Source organism: Pleurodeles waltl, chromosome 9, assembly GCF_031143425.1.
Source record: "Pleurodeles waltl isolate 20211129_DDA chromosome 9, aPleWal1.hap1.20221129, whole genome shotgun sequence".
Taxonomy (NCBI): domain Eukaryota; kingdom Metazoa; phylum Chordata; class Amphibia; order Caudata; family Salamandridae; genus Pleurodeles; species Pleurodeles waltl.
The window spans coordinates 808,370,025-808,389,247 of NC_090448.1; the positions used below are offsets into that span (position 1 = coordinate 808,370,025).

At 45.4% G+C, this 19,223-nt stretch overlaps 1 protein-coding gene across 1 annotated transcript in view; it reads right to left on the reverse strand.

Moving 5' to 3' along the window:
* Positions 1 to 19,223, reverse strand: part of POLA2 (DNA polymerase alpha 2, accessory subunit) — a 346,083-nt gene that overhangs the window by 139,271 nt on the left and 187,589 nt on the right. The window contains exons 12-14 of the mRNA XM_069208070.1: positions 16,588 to 16,626; positions 15,414 to 15,487; positions 13,899 to 14,007 (exon numbers count right to left, since the gene is read on the reverse strand). Coding sequence (XP_069064171.1) covers positions 13,899 to 14,007; positions 15,414 to 15,487; positions 16,588 to 16,626 — 222 coding nt within the window. The remainder of the gene's footprint in view (positions 1 to 13,898; positions 14,008 to 15,413; positions 15,488 to 16,587; positions 16,627 to 19,223) is intronic.

Here is a 19,223-nt window from a genome sequence, read left to right on the forward strand (position 1 = left end):
AAACAGCTTTCAGATCAGGGAGGGTGGGCAGGCTGTGAAGGAATCTGTGGCTAGATAGAGTCTCCACTAGATAAGGCGTTAAAGGATAATAACTTGTTCATCTGATACAGTTCTAGCCACATATTCTTTACCTTATAATAGATATCCAAGCAATACCTTTCTGGAGATGGGTCTGCGAAGCAAACCAGAAAACGCTGTAGGATCAAATGAGTGACGTGCCCGTCACGACATGTCTGGCTGTCCAAGTGGCAGTGCTTGGTAAACGTGTCCAGAGATGGCTACACTGCTGCCTGACAGGCATCCAGGATAGGGACTCTGCGGGCCAACGCAGTGGTCGCAGCTTTGCGACACAGGTCCCCAGTGGGTTGCTTTTTGGCTAATACGTAGCAGATCTTGATGCAGAAAAGTTTTTGCATAGCCTTTCCTTTCTTGGCACCTATGTAACCCACGAAGAGTCGATTGTCCATCTGGAAATTTTCGTGCGATCAAGGGAGAATGACAATGCTCTTTTTGGGTCCCTCATGAAGTTGCTCCTCCTCTTTGGAGGGTTGAAGTAGAGCAAAGAAGGTAGGCAGAATGATAGTCTGGTCTTCATGGAAAGGACACCCATCGGAAGGAAGGAGGCACGTGCCCAGAGTACCAGATTGTCTGCATAAAAGGCGGTTTAGGGAGCGTATGCCAAATGTGCCTGCAATTCGCTGACCCTTCTGCCCAATGGTATGGCCACCAGAAAGGCAGTCTTGATGGTCAATAATGTAAGAGGGCAATTGTGCAGAGGCTCAAAACGTGCACACATTAAGAGTCAAAACAACTTTAAAATCCTACTGGGGCATGATGAATGGCCTGGGAGAAACATGCCACAACCCCTTGAGGAAACTAGCCACAACAGGTGATTTGAACAAAGAAGGTTGGTCTGGTTGGTCCAGACGGCCTGGCAGTTCAAGCTGGACTGTTCCAATGGGGAAAAGTGTCAAGGCTGATTTGCATACGGCTGGGTCCAAACTGGGGTGGCATGGTGAGCAAAATAATTGATGGATTAAACACAAAACTGTGACTGGGGGTGAATGCTTGATTGGTTACACATTCCAGTCGTCATTTGTGTTTGCTTTTGTTGCCCTAAGTGCGCTGGGTATGCCCAGACATGGGTCCCGGGCTCACTATGCCACTGGATTCAAGCTAGCCTGGCAGATGAAGGGTGATACCCCGAAACCGGTCCCAGGATGCTTGTTTCCGGTCCAGTTAGGACCTGACATGGCAGCTCAGGCTGGACAGTTCCCATGGGAAACAGGGTCAGGATTGATTTGCATATGCCCGAGTCCAAACTGGGGTGGCGTGATGAGTGAAAGAATGGATGGATTAAATCCAGATCTGGGACTGAAAGTGAATGTTTGATGGGTTCAGCATTCTGTCCATCATGTGTTTTTTTTTTGCATAAAAAAGGTTGAACATCTGCTGTAAAGCCAGTGGTTCTCAGCCAGATGTGGCACAGAAGGGATCCGATGATGAAAAAGTCAGTCCTGTCCAATCCACATTGTATACTGAACTTTGCTGCGTCTCTCTCGTCAGTAATAACTTGGGAGAGTACGGCTCAGGCCACCTCAGAGATCATAGGCAGCACTTGCACAACCAAATCCCAGATCTTATGGGAATATCAGCCCAAAAGGCATGCAGTGTTCATCAACCACAGTGCAAGTCTGGCACAAAAGAACATCCTCTTAAAGATATCCAAGCCTCTTGGATTCCATATCCAGTGGAGTGGCAGGAAATGCACCAGGGTTGACTCGAGAGGTGGAAGCCTGGACTGCCAAGCACACTAGGGTGGGATTCTGGGTAAGGTTTAGGGTCTGGTTTAGGCAATGGTAGTGGGTTCTTGTCCTATGCACAAGAGCCCCCGTGCTGGGCTTGGACCAGGTCCCGAATAGGATGTTGGTAAGGGCTTCATTAGACAGTATGGGTTTGGAAGGGGCGACTCACGGCTGAAGCACTTCACTGCCACCGATGGCAACTGAAGGTTCCAGGGCTTCAGCTGCCTTACGCACTGCCTTAGCAAATAAGACTCCCTCCTCCATAGCTGCACTAGGAGGAGAGACTAAGCTAGTGTTCGGTGAGGTGTGTAACCCATTGGTCTCTGACAGATCCTCATACCAATTTTCTTCATTATCATCTAGGAGATGATGGTTTCCAAAAGGGTCCTCAGACTCCTCCCATTCGTCTACCTCTCCAGGCTTCTCGAAGGAAAATGGTACTGGGCCCGGAGGGCATGGTTATGGTCTGTGCTAGAACCTGCGTTGGATATTGCCCATCCGGCTCAGTGTCAGATTCGGGAATAACTATGGGGATGGCACTGCTACGGTTGTCAGCACTGGAACGGGTGCTTAGAAAACTCTGTTTCACGGGCACTCTGCTCCAGAACCAGATCCATAGGGCACAAATCGTGCCAAGGGTAAACCCGCCAGGAAGATCTAGTAGGGGCCCTTCTGAGCCCAAGGGGCTTGAAGGTGCTTGTTAGGGCCCGGGCCACCCAAGAGGTGCATGACCTCATTAAATTCTTTCAGCTGGGTGGGGGGCACACTGGCTCAGGGAAAGTGAGGGAAGTACGGAGCAGACCCCCACTCAGGCTCTGCCTAAGCGCGAGGCTCGGATTGCTCACACTCCTGCGCTTCATCAGAACACTTCGACGGGCATGGTGAAGACCTCTTCGACATCTTAGAGGACTTTTTACGGTGGGATTTACTCGATGAGTATGAACGAGATGACAACCGCCAGGTGTGGGTCTGCGAACTGTACCAGGACCTTGCACGTGATTGGGACCCTGAGTTTTCCAGGGGTCTTCTTACATCAGGCAGCGTGCAGCATGAGGGAGCTCTTCCTCAACACCTTCCGACGCACGGCACAGCAGCCCTCGCAGGTCTTTGAACCATGGTTCCTCTCCAAGCATCACAAATAAACCAAGTGTGCATATGTCACAGACACCAAGACATCCAGTCACACGAGGAGAGAAAATCTATCAAAAAAGGGTTTGACAAAAGTCGAGAAGAGAGTCAGCCAAAAAACAACAGAGCACTACCTCGAGCAGAAAGGAAAGATCTGACATCAGCACACCGGAAGGAGCCTATATAGGTTCCGCACACATCATTTCCAGTGCGGACGATGTGGACAAAACTGAAACAGAGAGGAACAATGCCATCAACCAGTGATAGGGATACTGATAAAAATCCTCCAGATTCAGTTTGACGCTTGGTGAATATTCTAAGGTAAGGAATCTGTGGTAAGGAAACGTTTATCAAATTAGCCATGTACAGTGCCGCTACACAATGCCATAAGCCTAAGGGTTCATCTGTGAGCAGTCGCAGGTCCTGGAGTCATGCTCTGACCATCAAGCACCAAAGATGTACCTGATGGGTATCTGTCACAGACATGTGTTTCTGACAGTTCCTACAAGGTTTAAACTCTGTTTTAGGTAGCGACATTTCCCTTGCACACTGGAAAAAATTCCGAAAAGGGAAATAAGAAAATCTTGTCATAGACAAAAGGGTACAGCTACAGAGTGCGTCTGAAAGCATGGAAAGAAAGAAATAAGGAAACTAATGTCAGTGCACATGAGTTGCGCCTATGTCCAGATTTGTTGTCTTTCCAGAGTGTAACAACGTCGACGAGGATCCTCAATGCAAAGGAATACTGCTTTTGAGTTTTACAGATTCAGTCTGAAGTCTGGAGAATATCCACAAGGTGAAGAATCTGCGGTTAGACGTAGCCGTAAGAAAGTGCAGGATTAGTTAATTTTCCATAACACAAGTGGTGTAATTCATCACGAGCACAGTACTGAAGGGTTAACTGTATCATTAAGAAGTCATGATATGAATCTGCAGTTAAGCAAGACTGAGATGTGTCTTGGTACAGAAATCCAACGTTTTTTGGATTACAAAGTTCCCTCAAAGAAGCAGGAGCTTGAGACTGGTCATAAACAAGTGCTCATGTTGTCAAAAGTGCAGCATCACAGTGTGAGCCCTCACGTGTCTGAACGTGTTATTTTCACTTGGGGGATATAGTACCTGCTTATTTGTTTTTATTACAATAAAAGGAGATAATATTTTTACCCCAGGTATTTGCTTACTGCCTTTAGTTGTGAGTTATTAGGTGACATATCTGTCCAAATTACTCTGTGTTTGAGCTCTGACAATCCAATTGTTATCGCCTGGTTGGGTTAATCTCTTAGACAGATTTTGGCTTCCTGATACATCACCTTTGACATAAAAGTACTATCCATCACCCGTCCAAGACAATACTGGTCTAAAGTTATTGAATGTCAGTGGGTCAGAAAGTGAGAAATTTGGCATTCCACTGGATGCTCGTGTTTGCTCAATGGGACACAAAATTAGTAAAGTTTTGGCTCCAGGTGTGGATGAAGACTTATGTTGTCCTCTCCCATTTGCATCTTCTCTGCCCCTTAATACCGGAAAGTTCTGTGTGGGCTATTGATTTGGCTACAATAGCAGAAGCTGAGATAATGCTCCTTGAATAACCTTGAAACTTTCTACTGGTGGTACTGATGTGTTGGAAGCCAATCTCGGAGAACAAGCTGCCATACTACTTGTTTTAAGCTTCTTCAGGCAGTGCCTTCTAATCAAAAGAATTATCACAAGAAAAACATGTCCATCAGGGAAGCCTCGACGCCCCCTAAAAATTTGGTAGAGTACAACAAGGCATGTCTGTGGAGGACAAAACTGGTTCCCATTCCCAAGGCATCCAAATCTGTAGTATCCAAACCAGAACGCAAGATTAGCTTGGACACTTCCCGTCCTTCATGACTAGTCTGAGTAAAGGGTATGCTGAGATCCTTGAGTAACAATGGAGGAAGACAGAGTGATGTTGAATATTTGCAAAAAGGCTTCTTTGAAGCTCACAGTCTGCTCCAAGATATGGCCTGGAGAAAGAGGGAGAACATAGTTTCCAGTAACAGGACAGGCTCCAAGAAAGAAAACAAAGCTAGAGTCTGGTTAAGTGAATGCACACTATGGGACCTAACCAGTTAACTTATGTATTTTGTGGTTCTTCCGAGAAGCCTTATCCTATGACCTGGTGTGTGAAGTGACTCATTTCTTTTGTTGAGCAATCTAGTTTGGCTTCCTGTTCCATGACCGCTTTCCCCGTCGTCAAAGTGGGAGTCCCACAGTACAATCAAATACCAGTATTGACAACCTACATAGAGGTCAATGTTCAAGTACATTCAATTTCACAGCTTATTCACATCATTGGAAAAGACCAAAGTCCAGCCAATCAGACAACAGCACCCATTAGAATCCTCATCACAGAGGTTCCAGTCTCTCAGATTTCCCAGTACAATTGTGATATAATACCGAGGAGACATAAGGAGAGCCTCTATGGGGTGGAGGGTGGGTCGCATTTGAATCTATGAAAGACACCAATACTGGAGAACTGCAGCTATGGGTAAGTAACTCATTTTATTTTCCAGTAATGGATCTTTCATAGATTCACAAGTCTGAACCAGAATAGAAAGCAGTTATGGTAGTCACATATTTCATAGCATAATTACCAGTTGCGGAAGGTGGGTAACAAAAGTTATATAGAAAATACCCATATGTGATTAAATAAACATGCTCTATACGTAAACTATATAAATGTACATAAGCAAATATATGAAACTAACAGAAGCTCACCTTATTGAAACAGATGGCATAGTACTGCTAGTCCAATGGCTGCATCACTGCGCTGATTCCAGGCAGTAATGATGCGTGCTCTTCCAAGTTGCAGCACAACATATTTCCCCAGCAGCACACCTGCAAACAAAGCAGCTGAAGTGGAAACTCCCCTAGTTGAATGTGATGTTGATTTAGCTGGGAGTGGCTTGCCAGCTTTCGAGTGAAAGCCTGTATCTTACTTACTCTTCTGGCCAAAGTGAGTGTTAACAACATGGCTACCTTCCATGTGAGAAACTGGAGGTCTTCTCTGTGGATAGTTTTGCATGGTGCTTTGATAAGTTGAGATAGAGCTCTATTCAGGTGCCATTCCGGGGGAGGAGCCTTAACCGGAGGAAAAACTCTTAATACTTTCATGAATTGTTTGATGATTCTGGTGGAGCACAGAAAGAGTGTGTGAAGTGTGTCTGTATCTTGCTATTGCAGCAAGATGTTCCTTGCAGGTGATGCCTGTAAAGGTTGAAGGTTTGATCTCTGCCACCATAATCAGAAACATATCCATTTCAACTTGTATGTTTTGATTGTGTCTTCTCTTGCTTTCTAGAGAATATTCCTGCAGTCCTGAAGAATATTCAGATATCTGAACTCATGGAATTCAGAAGGCATGCGTATAAGTGTAAAGAAGTCAGGTCCGGATGGAGAACCTGGCCTTGACTCATCGTTAAAAAACATTTGTGATGTTGGCAGGCTGCACCAACATTGAAAACCTGCTAGCCTTGGTAGGAAAGCTTGGAGGGTAAGAAAGATGGCTTTGAGTTCCACTGATATGCATGCTCTTTTGTAGTGTAGACCACTTTCCTTGAATTTGCAGATCCTGCAGATGACCACCCCAACCCTCCCAGAAGGCATCCGTATTTATGATAAAGTCGGGGATTTGAGGTAAAAACGTGAGACCTCTTGAAAGATAACAGGCCTGGGACCACCATGCTACTGCTTCCACCATCCTTGGGGTGATGTTCACAAAGTCCTCAAACAATGCTACTGTTTGAATCCATTGTTTATGTAGCTCTTGTTGTAAGGGTCTCATTTTCAGGCATGCAAGAGAGACTAGCTTGATCTCTGAGGACATCATGTCCAGAAGCGACTTGAACAGACGCACTGAAACCCACCTTTTGCTGGAGGCTTTCAGAGTCAGTTTGATTATTCTTCGTCACCTGTCTTGAGAGAGATACGCTTTGTCTTGTACTGTATCGAGGCCAGTGCCCAGAAACATTATCCTCTGGGATGGAGTAGTCGATTTCTGGTAATTCAGGGTGAGACCTAGTTTGTGAAACAATTTTAGACTAGCCTCTGTGGCCTTGGATGCCTGCTTCTATTAACCATGTCGTCCAGGTAAGTGACCATCTGATGACTGTCCTTTCTAAGAGAGGCTGCTACCAGGGCTAGGCATTTGTTGAAAATGTGGGAGCTGACTTGAGGCCGAATGGGAGGTCTCTGAATTCAAAATGGGTGCCGGCTACAGTGAAGCAGATGTATTTACGATGTTTGGGATGTATGGGGATGTGGAAGTATGCATCCTATAAGTCCAAAGTTGTCATGTAGTCTCCATGGTTTAGGGAGGTTCAGGATGTTGGAGAGGGTGACCATGCAAAAGGACTGTTTATGCAGATACTTGCTTTACTTCCTGAGGACTAGGTTGTGTCTCCATTCCCCTGTTTTCCTTTTGATGATGAAAAAACCTATGCCCTTCTGGGGAAAGGGAACTGTTTCTACTACTTCTTTGGTAAGCATGATGAGGGCTTCTTTTCTGAGTAAGTGAAGACGAGGTGGGGCGCTCACTTTGGTGGAGTGGTTGGCAGCCTCTAGGTAAACTCAAGGGTATGACCATAGGTGACAAGATCTAATACCCATCTGTCTGATGTTATTTGCTGCCATTGCTGGAGGTAGTTGTTAATCTTTGCACCCAAAGGTTGGAGTGAGTTGGGGGCAGCCGTCACCTGTTTGAGGTCACTGCAGCTGGTGTCTCGGCCCTGGGGTGTTAACTTCTGTCAAGGCCCTTTTTTGGTGTATGCCGCAGGGGGTGGCTGATGATAGGGCTGTTGCTGGTAAGCAGACCTGTACTGTGATTGGATAGTACTGCTGGAATCTTCCTATATAAGTTGAAAAACCTCACCCATGTTCCCCTTGAAAGGGTAGCTTTCCGAATTGCAAAGTGCCAGAGATTTAGCCATATCCGTGTCTGTCTTGATGGCTAACAGAGCATCATCTACGTGCTTACTAAACAGGGTTTCCCCATTGTAGGCCATATCCAAGATTTTGGATTGCACCGTTGGTGGAAAGTTGTGGCTTTGAGTCAACCGAGCCTTCTTTACACTGCAGCTCCCGCTAACTGCTGAATGCCAATTGAGGCTATGTTCATTGCACAGTCTATGATTTCTGATGACAAGCGCTCACTTTTCTGCAAGGTCTTTCTTGCCTGTGATTTTCTGTCTACAGGGACCAGGTCACCTAGAGTGCTAATGTCAGACCAAGTCTGCCTATTGTAGTGACCTAGGTTAGTCAGGGAAATGGTTGCATGTATTGTGATGGCAGACATGGTGCAGAATCGCTTCCCTATGTTGTCCAAGCGCCTGCCGTTCTCGTCTGGTGTGGCAGAGATAGAAGCAGAGGGATGCTTAAGAGCGGTGTTGTGTCGCTTGTGAAATGACAATCTGATTTGGGATGCCCTGTGAAGCAAGCAGGAGAATCCACTGGGGCCTTGTATTTTATTTTATTTTTATTAGCAGCAAAATTGCTGCCACAGTTGCTGGGTCATTCATAATATTGGTGCCTTCTTCCCATATGTAGTCTATAATGGGAATGACTCGCACTGATTTCCTTGTCTGTTCTTTAAAGTCACAGAGGAAGCAATTGGACTGCTTGACAGAGATTGGTAGTTGGAATCTTGCTGCATCCTACTCCATTAAATTGTGAAATCTTCCTTTGTCCTCCAGATGATAGTCCACAGTCTCTAGTGTAGGAGGTGATGGAATGAGTGGGGATCAGGTAATCATCCCATTTGTCATGGGTGGGCTGAGTGTCCAGAATTTCTCCCTCCTCTGTCGTCATCTGATGACGATAGGCCCTTTCTTGCGGGCGCTGCTATGGTTGATGCAGGAGTTATCCTGGGCGTTATAGCTAGACGGATAGGCCCTGGACTTCTGGGTGACGTAGGCAGAGGTGGAGCCGCAGGCTGTTCTTGTGGAGGATCAGGAGACCTTTGCAGTAGTCTTTCAACATCGCCTCTAGATCTTGGAAAAGCAACATGGTCACTTGACTGTCACCCTCTCTGGAAGGCGATTCAGTATAATATTGTTACTGTCCTCCAAAATGCCTAAACTTTGCTTGTGGATTATAATAATATCCATGATAATGATCCTCTTTGTCATCCTCCTACTCCTGGTATTTCACGTGAAGCTCGGATGGGCTGTTCCAAAAGGGTCTTCATCTTCAGAATCCTCCAGGTTCAGAAGATGGCCTAGGGGAAGAGGAGAGATCTTGCTGGGAAAAGTATGTTCAAGTCGTAAGAAAGTCTTTGCAACATTTACAGTCAACAACGTCGTTGAGCTGATTGTAGTGGGCAGTTAAATATGAGGTTGCAGTGTGTCATTCATCATCATCATTGAAGTCCTTGTCAGCGATGTCATCGTTGAACCCGCCGTTGATGAGGTCAACGGAGCGTTCGTTGACCATGAAATCTTCTTTGACTGAATCGGTTCCTCATAGAAGGATAGTCTAGTCACTGAAGATGCTGACGACACCCTCATCGACAAGACCGTGGTAATAGTTGTCGATGATTGTGCTGTTGATGGTGAGGTTACCGTTGATGGGGCTCTAAGAGGAGTCTTGTGCCTCACCGTAAACAATTGAGGAGGACGTGAGGGGGCGAGCTCCAGTCTTAACAGATGTGGTAATGGGCTCTGATGAGACAGTCTCTGAGGAGACTTTTCTTCTTATTTTAAGCTTTCATCAGCTGACCCATAGTGGGATGGTTTAAGGGCCTTTCTTTCTTCCTCCTCAGTCCCCTGGTCATGGGACCTTTGTCTTTTATGAAATCTGGAGAAGATTGAGATCTAACTGTCTTGGCTTTCTAAAGACACAAAATAAGCCACCCCTCCCTGTCCTTCAAAGGTTTGGATGAAAAAGTACAGCAGACTTTACAGTCCTTTACCTTATGCTGAGGGCAGAGGCATAGAGACAGTCCTTATGCAGATCATCCACATTAAGTATTTTCTTTCTACATGTCTTGCAGGGTCTGAAGAGTTTTTTTTTTTTTAGATGTTTCAGACATTGTAGAAGCAGAAATATTAATTTTTAGAAAATTAACTGAAGAAACTGAGCACAGCTCAGGGAGACTCCCTTCACACGACGTGTGGTACAAAATCTGAGAGTAGGGCATCTGTGATGAGTGTGCTAATGGATGCTATCATAGATTGACTGGTCTTTGGGTCTTTTCCAATTATGTGAATCAGCTGTGAAAGTGAATGTCCTGTAAGATTGACTAATGGGGGGTTGCAATACTGCTGTTTGATTGTACCGTGGAACTCCCACTTCGATGAAAGGGAATGATTCAAGCATATAAATCTATGTAAGATCCAATTCTGAAGAAATAGTGAAAACCATACAACATTCTACTCTGCCTTGATCTATAAAAATTCAAAGAAACCAGAGAAGCCTTATTGGAGACTTGGTCAATATAGCAGACTTTATCATCACTGCCCCTATCTTCATTGATGTATACCATCATTAATGATGGACAAGGAATATATGAGAATGATTAACATCTTCCCCAGAGCTTCATATATCCTGCCCAAAACGGTTTGTGCACGTAATGCCAGAAGCATTCCACTGGCCGTCATGGCCACATCATCACAGACTGGCAGAAAGCTACTGGCTTAGCTTGTGCCATTCCTCCCACTGCATTGATGTACACAGTACTTCCTGAAATGGTTACATTCTATGGTTACATTCTTCCATAACTGTTCTATACAACCACTGACTTGCCTCAAGCGGAACGCAGCTCTCTGATCTACATTCCCAATTAGGGAAATGTATTAGGCCTCTTTGCTTTGGAGGGGAAAAGAAGAATGATCCTGGACTTTTGTCCCAGATAAAGTAGTAGGATTCACATTGTCCTAACAAGCTTGTTGTTATAATGATCTACTCAACTATCATTATAAAATGTATATGAGAGCCCTATCAAGTAAAAACCCCTTTCAGGAATCCTTATGAAAAGAAAGACAACCAACGAATATCCCTGTATTCCATCTACACTCAAAACAGCTGAGAACACATACGCAAACCGCAAAAAAGAGGAGTAGGTCAAACAATGGATTTCCTTCTTTGGAACAGCGTGAAGAACACAAGGCAAGCTGCCCATTTCATTGCACCTCTGGCACCTAGAATCAATTTAAGAATTTGAACTGGAAGAGCCTAATTATATTTCAGGCTTTCACTACTAAGAAGAGGAAATCCAAGGTCCTGGCACCAAATTAAACACCCTCTCCAAAAGGCCCCACCTCCAGGTGAAACAAAATGAAACATGGGTGCTGTCATTAAGATGCTAAGTTCTCATGGCCAATTAGGAGTTTTGAAGTAAGAGGTGGTGGTTGTACCTGTCCAGCAAGCAATTCACCTTCTCCACCACGGAATATCCTTGTGGCACAGGATCAGCTCACACTGCAATTATGTATGAAGCTGGCCTGGTTATGGTGGGTACCTAAGGTACTTACACCTTATACCAAGTCCAGGTATCCCTTACTAGAGTAGTGTAGGCAGTGTCTAGAAGCCAGGCTCTCCAGAGGTAGCTGTGGATGAACAACCAAGACTTATCTAGGAGACATGCAAAGCTCATGCAATACCACTGTAGTCACACAGCACTCACACACATGAAAGAAAACACTCAGTAAAGGTTCTTTATTTTAGTGACACAATTACCAAAGCGTACTAGAGAGGCAACCCTCCAATAGGAGGTAAGAAACACGCTAGATATGTACACTAGTAATCAGAAATAGGCATAGAAAGCAATAGAAAACAGAGCAAATAGCAATAGTGACCCTAGGGGGAGCCCAAACCACATACTAAAAACATGGAATGCGAATGCACGACCCCCACCTAGGTAAGTGGAATGTGTAGAGAGGAGCTGGAGGAACTAGGAAACCCCAAAGTTAAGTACCACAGTGCCCCAGTCACAGTTTTTTCCCCAAAACCACCCAAAAGGAAGAAAAAGAAGATAATGCAACAACCAGACAAGACTGCAAGAAACCAGCGGAGGATTCCTGAAAAGGAAGACCTATGGAAGAAGGGGAACAAGTCCAGAAGTCGCAGGAGTGTCCGGTGGTGGCAGAAGCCACTACCCACCCACCTATGGCTGCAGGAGTTGGTTGACGGTAGGACGAAGACGGTTAGCAATGCAGCCCTGGAGCCGGAGAAGAGTTCTGGGAGGTTGCAGTCAATGTCCCATGCTGGACAGAAGATTGCAGTTGGTCGGTGGCGTGGAAAGGCCACTAACAAGCTTTAGTAAAAGGCAGAAGTCGGGTGAAGCAAAAGTGGAGCTGCTTGGGACCAGCAACGTCCAGGAGGACTCAACCCACAGAAGGGGGGAGGGGGGGCTAAGAGGAGTCCTCGGGAGATCCAAAACAAGGTAGAGAGCTCACAGAAGAAAAGGCAGCTCCCACAGGAGACCCACTGGACACTGAACCAGGAGTCGCAGAGGAGCCCACGCAGAACAACTGGAGAAGGGTCCCATGCCACAGGAGAAGCACCTAGAGGACTGAGTGTCGCAGGATGGAGTGCTGGGGAGTCCCACAGCAAGGTAGAGAGCCCACGGACGAAAAGGCCGGAGTTCGTGGGGGCACCTCTGCTCCTGCAGGGGTGCCCACACACACAGGTACTTGCACCCTGCCCTCTGGGCTAAGACGGCCTACCACAGGGGTGACTTACAGTGACCTGGTGCAGAGGCCTGTAGTGAAAAGGGTGCATGCACCCTTTCACGCAGGCTGCAATGGCAGGCCTAGAGACACACCTTGCATGGGCTCCCCAGGAGTGGCATAATACAAGCTGCAGCCCATGGGGTTCCCCTTGCACCCCAAAGCCCTGGGGACCAAATATTAGGGACTTGCATGGGGGCACCAGTATGCCAAATGTGGGGTGTATGTGGTTCAAGTAACCAAGTTTAAAGTGAGAGAGCATAATCACTGGGGTCCTGGTTAGCAGGATCCCAGTGAACACAGTCAAACACAATGATAACATGGAGAAAATGGGGTAACCATGCCAAGAAAGAGGGCACTTTCCTACAAATTATTTGACCTTAATGATATAAAATCTGGAAGTTTAGGTCCTCAGTACATTCATTGTAGGGTCCACCTTATGTTAGTTGAAAATTAATGTTTAGGGGTAGGGAAGGCTGCATTTTGAGGCCCTCACACTGAATCTGTTTGGAACATCATGTTGCAACAGGGCTGCAACCTCTTTATACGTTTTTTGTATTCTATCCGGAGCATTGAACATTCATGCCTCATGGGAGACCTTTCAGCAAAGGCCTGCTCCAGGGAGCAATTCTTATATCCTCTCCCCCAACATAAAGTGCCAGAAAGACTATTGTCTTCCGTTCTTGGATGGACTCATGTTTCTATGTTGACAAGCCACCACCATGGCAGAACTGTTGACAGGCCATGGAAAGAGGAAAATACAAAACCAATGTAAACCAGAAAAAGAAAAGGATGAGAAGCCTTTAAGGATAGCAATGCTTAGTATGAGGAAGGCAGTATGCAGTTTAAGCCACATGACTTGAAAAGAGAATAGGTTATTGTGCAAATATGCATGGAGGGTAGGGACCTCTACCATATGCATGCAGAGCAACAGGCTTTGCTGAATAGTTCTGAGTATCACTTTCTTGCCTACAACTAAGTGGCATTTTAGCCAGTGGTTGGAAATGAGAGGGATCCCGGAGGAAGGTGGAATATTCCTAAAATAGATAGTTTTTGTCAAAACCAACTAAACCAATGGCAAATAGGGAGCACAGGGCTGTTATCCAATACTAAATGATTCAAGTGGCAGCCAGTAAAGAAGCATTCTATATCGATGACATTCCAGGTGCATTTTTAGAAAAAAACTAATGTGAAGAAAGTGAATATTAATGTAAGAATAAATGCATTTCTAAAGATACAACACAGCCATGCAACACACTGCTAAGGGAGGTACCTGTTTATCCTCTTTGGCGACATCATAGCAGCTGAAAGGAGGCTGTGGATACACAAACTCGTGGTGTACATCTCTAAGCGAAGGAACAAACACCAACTGAGAACCAGCGCTGGAAAAGACAGGGGAAAGAGCAAGGCCACACCCATATTACTGAACAGAACTCACAGTTTACCAATACATCACAGCAAGACCGCTGCAACCCTGAGGTAGCATGGCAAAGGGTACAGTAGGTGTCCTGTGGTTCAGGGATCTGCCAGCAAAAATTACCACTGAGTTGTCAGTTTTCATACTGTTAAAATTGGCATGCACATAAAACTGGAAAAAGAAGAGTTTTCTACCCTAGATATGGGACAAAGTTGGAACACCATCCCGCCTTAAATGTGTGATGAGCTTACCAGTTCGGAAATTATGTGAACAGTGATAGGCAAGTGTAGAGAGATATCCTCTTCAGATTGATAGTAGTTTCAGGGAAGATCGAGTGTTTAATGGCAAGAATACCCTACTGAACAGACTTGAAGACAATGCATTAAAACAGCTGGGAACGCTTACCTTGCAGAACAATGGGCTACATGTAGGAAGCATTCTTGAGGTCGCAAATGCCCGATTTGCAGAAATGGGGCGTTATTGAACACAAACATGCTTTGGGTATATTCAAAGCCCAAATTGTGATTCAGCAACTTTCTACTGAATCACAATTCGGGTTTTAGATTCGGTATTTGGAAGGGGCATGTTTAGGGCGTCCCTTCCTACTACTAAATCGGAAAGGTACGCACAAATGTTTTGTGACCGAAATACAGTCGCAAAACATTTGCAATTTGCTGCCAAACGTAACTGGCGGTAACTCATTCACAAATGTGATGGTGTCCCCAGAGGACCCTTTTCCCTTTGAGAATGGGTGGGGAAATATTTTTAAGAGAAGATAGTGGTCCCATGGATCACTGCCTACTCTTAAAAAAATGAAACTTCCAAGTTTCTTTTTTTTCTTTTTAAACGTATCCTGTTTTCCTTTAGGTAAAACGGGCTCTGTTTATTAGAAAAATATGGCTTTACTGAAAAGTAATCACAGACATGGTGGTCTGCGGACTTAAACAGACCACCATCCCTGTGATGGCTGCGATTCCTAATGAGTTGCAAATTGCAACCTACCTCATTAATATTCACGAGGTGTATCTATTTGCAACCTACTAGGAGTTGCTAATGAAACTTAAAGTTTCATACTTCAGAAACAGCGATTCCTAATTGAGATTCAAAGGGAATCGCTATTATGAAATCGCTATTCATAACTTTCATACATGTAGCCCACTATTTCTGAAAAAAAAAACACATAACCTGCACAGACAGAATAGTCGTGAGAAAACAAACCACAGTCTTCAGATCAGTGTAAACTCTGCTCTCTAAGAATATAAAAGCCTTGTTAAGTTACCAAACACATCTATAGAAAGATGGCCTAAAAAAAGGACAGAGACATTACATTTCTTCCTTGATTAACATAGGCATCATGGTGTTCATGCCTACCTCCTTGTCGCTTCAATAATCGTCTTGAGGCACCTATTAAAAACCGCCTCAAATGGCACTGTGAGCAGACAGTTCTACAAAATAGAGAAACATTAGACAGTTTAAGTAAACAAAGTGTGTGTGTGTGTGTGTGTATATATATATATATATATATATATATATATATATATATATATATATATATATATATATATATATTTTTTTTACCAAAAGCATCAACACAACCAAAAGGGAAAAATGTGGACGAGCCAACATTCACCAACTACTTGGCTAGAGAGAAGCAGAAGAACAAAGTATGTTACCAGCCAGCCTTTCCTTCACTGGGAAGGAGCTCCTCTGAATAAGGTTAGATATATTTCTAAGATTGGTTGCTTTTAAATCCATCTCAACCTTATTCCATGACTCCTCTCCTTCCTTCACACCTTTATGAAACACTCCCATCTCTTGGTAGGGTTGCCTGCATACTTCATAGGAAAACCTTGGTGCACCGGGCTATCAGATGTCCTATTGTGCAACTGTTCAAATCAGGGAAGGGCAGTCACACTGATCATGAAAACAATGGATGTTTGACTGTGGTGAAGCTGAACAGGGAGCACTAGACAAACGGTATGAGGCTCAACCATCTTGGACATCTTGACCCCCTACTAGTGTCCACCAAAATGGTCTAATGCACAAGCACACTGGATATATTATGCTTGTAAATGAAAGAAAATGGCAACGTCAGATTGGGCATAAGGCTGGCAAATAAATTAAAGGAAACATTTCCTCTTGTTTGCTCCACTCAGATGAACTGCTTAACCGCCTAAGGAAAATCCCTGATGGAGGGATCCATGCTATCTTCTCTTCAGATAACTGTGCTGCAACCTGTTACCGATGGGTATGATCTCTTGTTTTGCCGCTTGGCTTGCCACATCACCCATTCTTTAATGAGATGGGGGAGGGGGAGCCAAGGAAGCGCTATAAGATGCTTGCCAGCCAACTCCTTTCTCCTCCTGCTCACACACAGCAGCTGGATGAAGATGCACTGCTCCTAAGCACGGAGGAGCCCATATCTTGTAAACTCACCTCTAGAACCTACTCTCATACTGTCTTATATCTGCTTTGATTTCCACACTTCAAACTCCATCCCCACCAATACCTGGATCACAGTTAATAGACATATGCTGGTCCTCACCTCTACTTGCTCATGCCTTACATCCAAGAATGGTCCGAGCTGGAGGGGGGAAAAAAAATTGCAGTCATGTTCAGGGGGTTTCTTTTTTTTTTTTTTTTTTTTTTAAAGAATAATTAAATCTTTTTATCAAAGTATATAACAAAGAGGAAGAGATCTTAAAATGGATCATCACAATAGTTTTGTCTGGTCATGATGGACTAGAAATGAAATGTAGGTATTCTATACATAAAGTGGTTTAATTATTGGTCCTCTGCATGGAATAACGTTGCTAGTTAGAAGGGGTTCTGAGGTACTAGCACGAAACAATCAATCAGAGACCCAAGCAACAGAAGAAACACACACTCAATGACTTAACTCCAGACCAATAAGATTTTATATAGAAAAATATATTTTTGTTACTTTGAACCATATGTACGAACTCATTTTCCCATTGACACAGAATGGGAAAAACCCTTTGCTACATCTGGCCCTTTATTACTAGAACCACAAGACTCAGCTCAAAAGTAAATACTGTTGCAGGTAAGTACGTAGCATAGACATCAATGTAACTTTGTTTCACTGTAGTCAAGTAAACAGTGTTTAAGAAAACAGAGAATATCTACTTTAAAAGTGGATACTGCAATTTCAGAATAGTTCCTGGGAGAAGAAAATAAAGTACAGTTTTAGAGGTAAGCACACAACTTAGAGTTCCAGTCTCTGGGTTATAGGTAGTCCACCGTTGAGGGCTCAAGTCAACCCCAAACACCCACCACCAGCAACACGGGGCCAACCAGGTGCAGAGGTCAAAGTGGAGCAATTTTAACGTGGGCTCCTATGGAGCCTGGAGGTACTCGAAATTCGGTCTGCCAGCAGGTAAGTACCCGCAGCTCAGAGGGCAGGCTAGAGGGGATTAGAGGAGCACTGGAGGGGCCCCAAGTAGACACGAATCCCACACCCTCAGTGGCACTGGGGCGGCCGGGTGCAAACAGGGCGTCGGGTTTCCCAAAAAACTTTATGATGGGACCCCGGGGGTCACTCAGACGCAGCAGGCGAGGTCCAGGGGGATGCCTCGGCCACAGCACCATTTGGGCAGGGAAGAGAGCTGCCTGTTGATCGTCGTTGCACCAGGTGTCGATTTCTCCAAGGCCTGGAGGCTGCGGGTCCTTTGGCGTCTGTTATCTTCGTCGCAGTCAGGGGGGTCCTCTGGATTCCCTCTGCAGGCGTCGTCGTGGAGAGGTCAACCCGGGGTGGGCACTTGGTCGTCGTCGCCTGGGGGTCCTCTCTGGTCGGTTGGGCCACCTGGACTCGGGCCGTGGGCGTTGGGTGCAGAGTGGTTAGGACTCACACTTCTGGAGTGAGGTGGGAGCCCTTTAGAAGAGGTTTCTTCTTTGGACGGGCCGCTGTCCACGAGGGTTCTTGATCCTCTGTGATGGAGGCAGTCCTCTGGAGGTTTTTCAGAGGTCGATGGACCTGCAGGGCGAGTCACCTTTCTTCTGCAGGTTCTTTGAAGCAGGAGACAGACCAGTAGGGCTGGGCCAAGTCAGCTGTCGTTTCCTTTCCTTCTCTGCTGGGGTTTCAAGCTAAGCAGTCCCTCCTTCTTGTGAGGTTGTCAGGAATCGGACTCTCTGGGTTCAGGGGGCCCTTGAATACAAGATTTATGGGTGTTTTAGGAGTCAGAGGGCAGAAGCTAATGACTACTGTCCCTGAGGGTGTCTACACCCTCCTTGTGCTCACTCCCTTTGGGGAGGGGAGCACATTTCTATCCCTATTGGCCCTGATCCTCCAAACCAAGAAGGAGGATTCTGTAAGGAGGGGGTCACTTCAGCTCTGGACACCTTAAGGGTGGTCCTGGCTGAGGTGGTGACTCCTCCTTGTTTTTCCTAATTATCCCTCTATCCAAGAATGGACTGTAGGGGCATATTACTCATGCAGCTATGCCCTCACCTGAGGTATAGTGTACTCTGCCTTAGGGGTGCAAGGCCTGCTAGAGGGGTGACTTACCTACGCCAGAGGCAGTGTTTTGTGTGCATGGCACTAGAGGGGGCTGCAATGTCGACTTTGCATTTTGCTCCCCACCAACACACACAATCTGCACTGGCAGTGTGCATGTGTTAGGTGAGTGGTCCCTTAGGGTGGCATAACACATGCTGCAGCCCTTAGGGACCTTCCCTGGCCACACTGCCCTTGGTACCTCCGGTACCTTTTACAAGGGACTTATCTGCATGCAAGAGGTGTGCCAATTGTGGAAACAATGGTACATTTTTAGGGAAAAAACACTGGTGCTGGTGCCTGGTTAGCCGGATCCCAGCACACTCTCAAGTCAAGTCAGTATCAATATAAGGCAAAAAGTGTGGGGGGGGGAATGGGAGGGTAACTGCAACAAGTGGCACTTTCCTACAGTATTGTTTGACTGTTTTGGTCCCTTTTTAGCTACTGTAAACCAATACAAAAGATTTAAACCATAAAAAGTTGATCTGGTGGTTGTAAAGGGTAAAGCGAACGATAAAGCTGTTTAGAGTGACTATACTTTTGATGGTCTCCGGTTTCCTCCACTATGCTGTAAATGGAGGGTTTCCCTCTTCAGTCAGCTACTTTTATTTTTTTTAGAATATTCTTAGGAGGAGAGGGTGTGGTGTAACAGCCTTAGCTGCCGACTT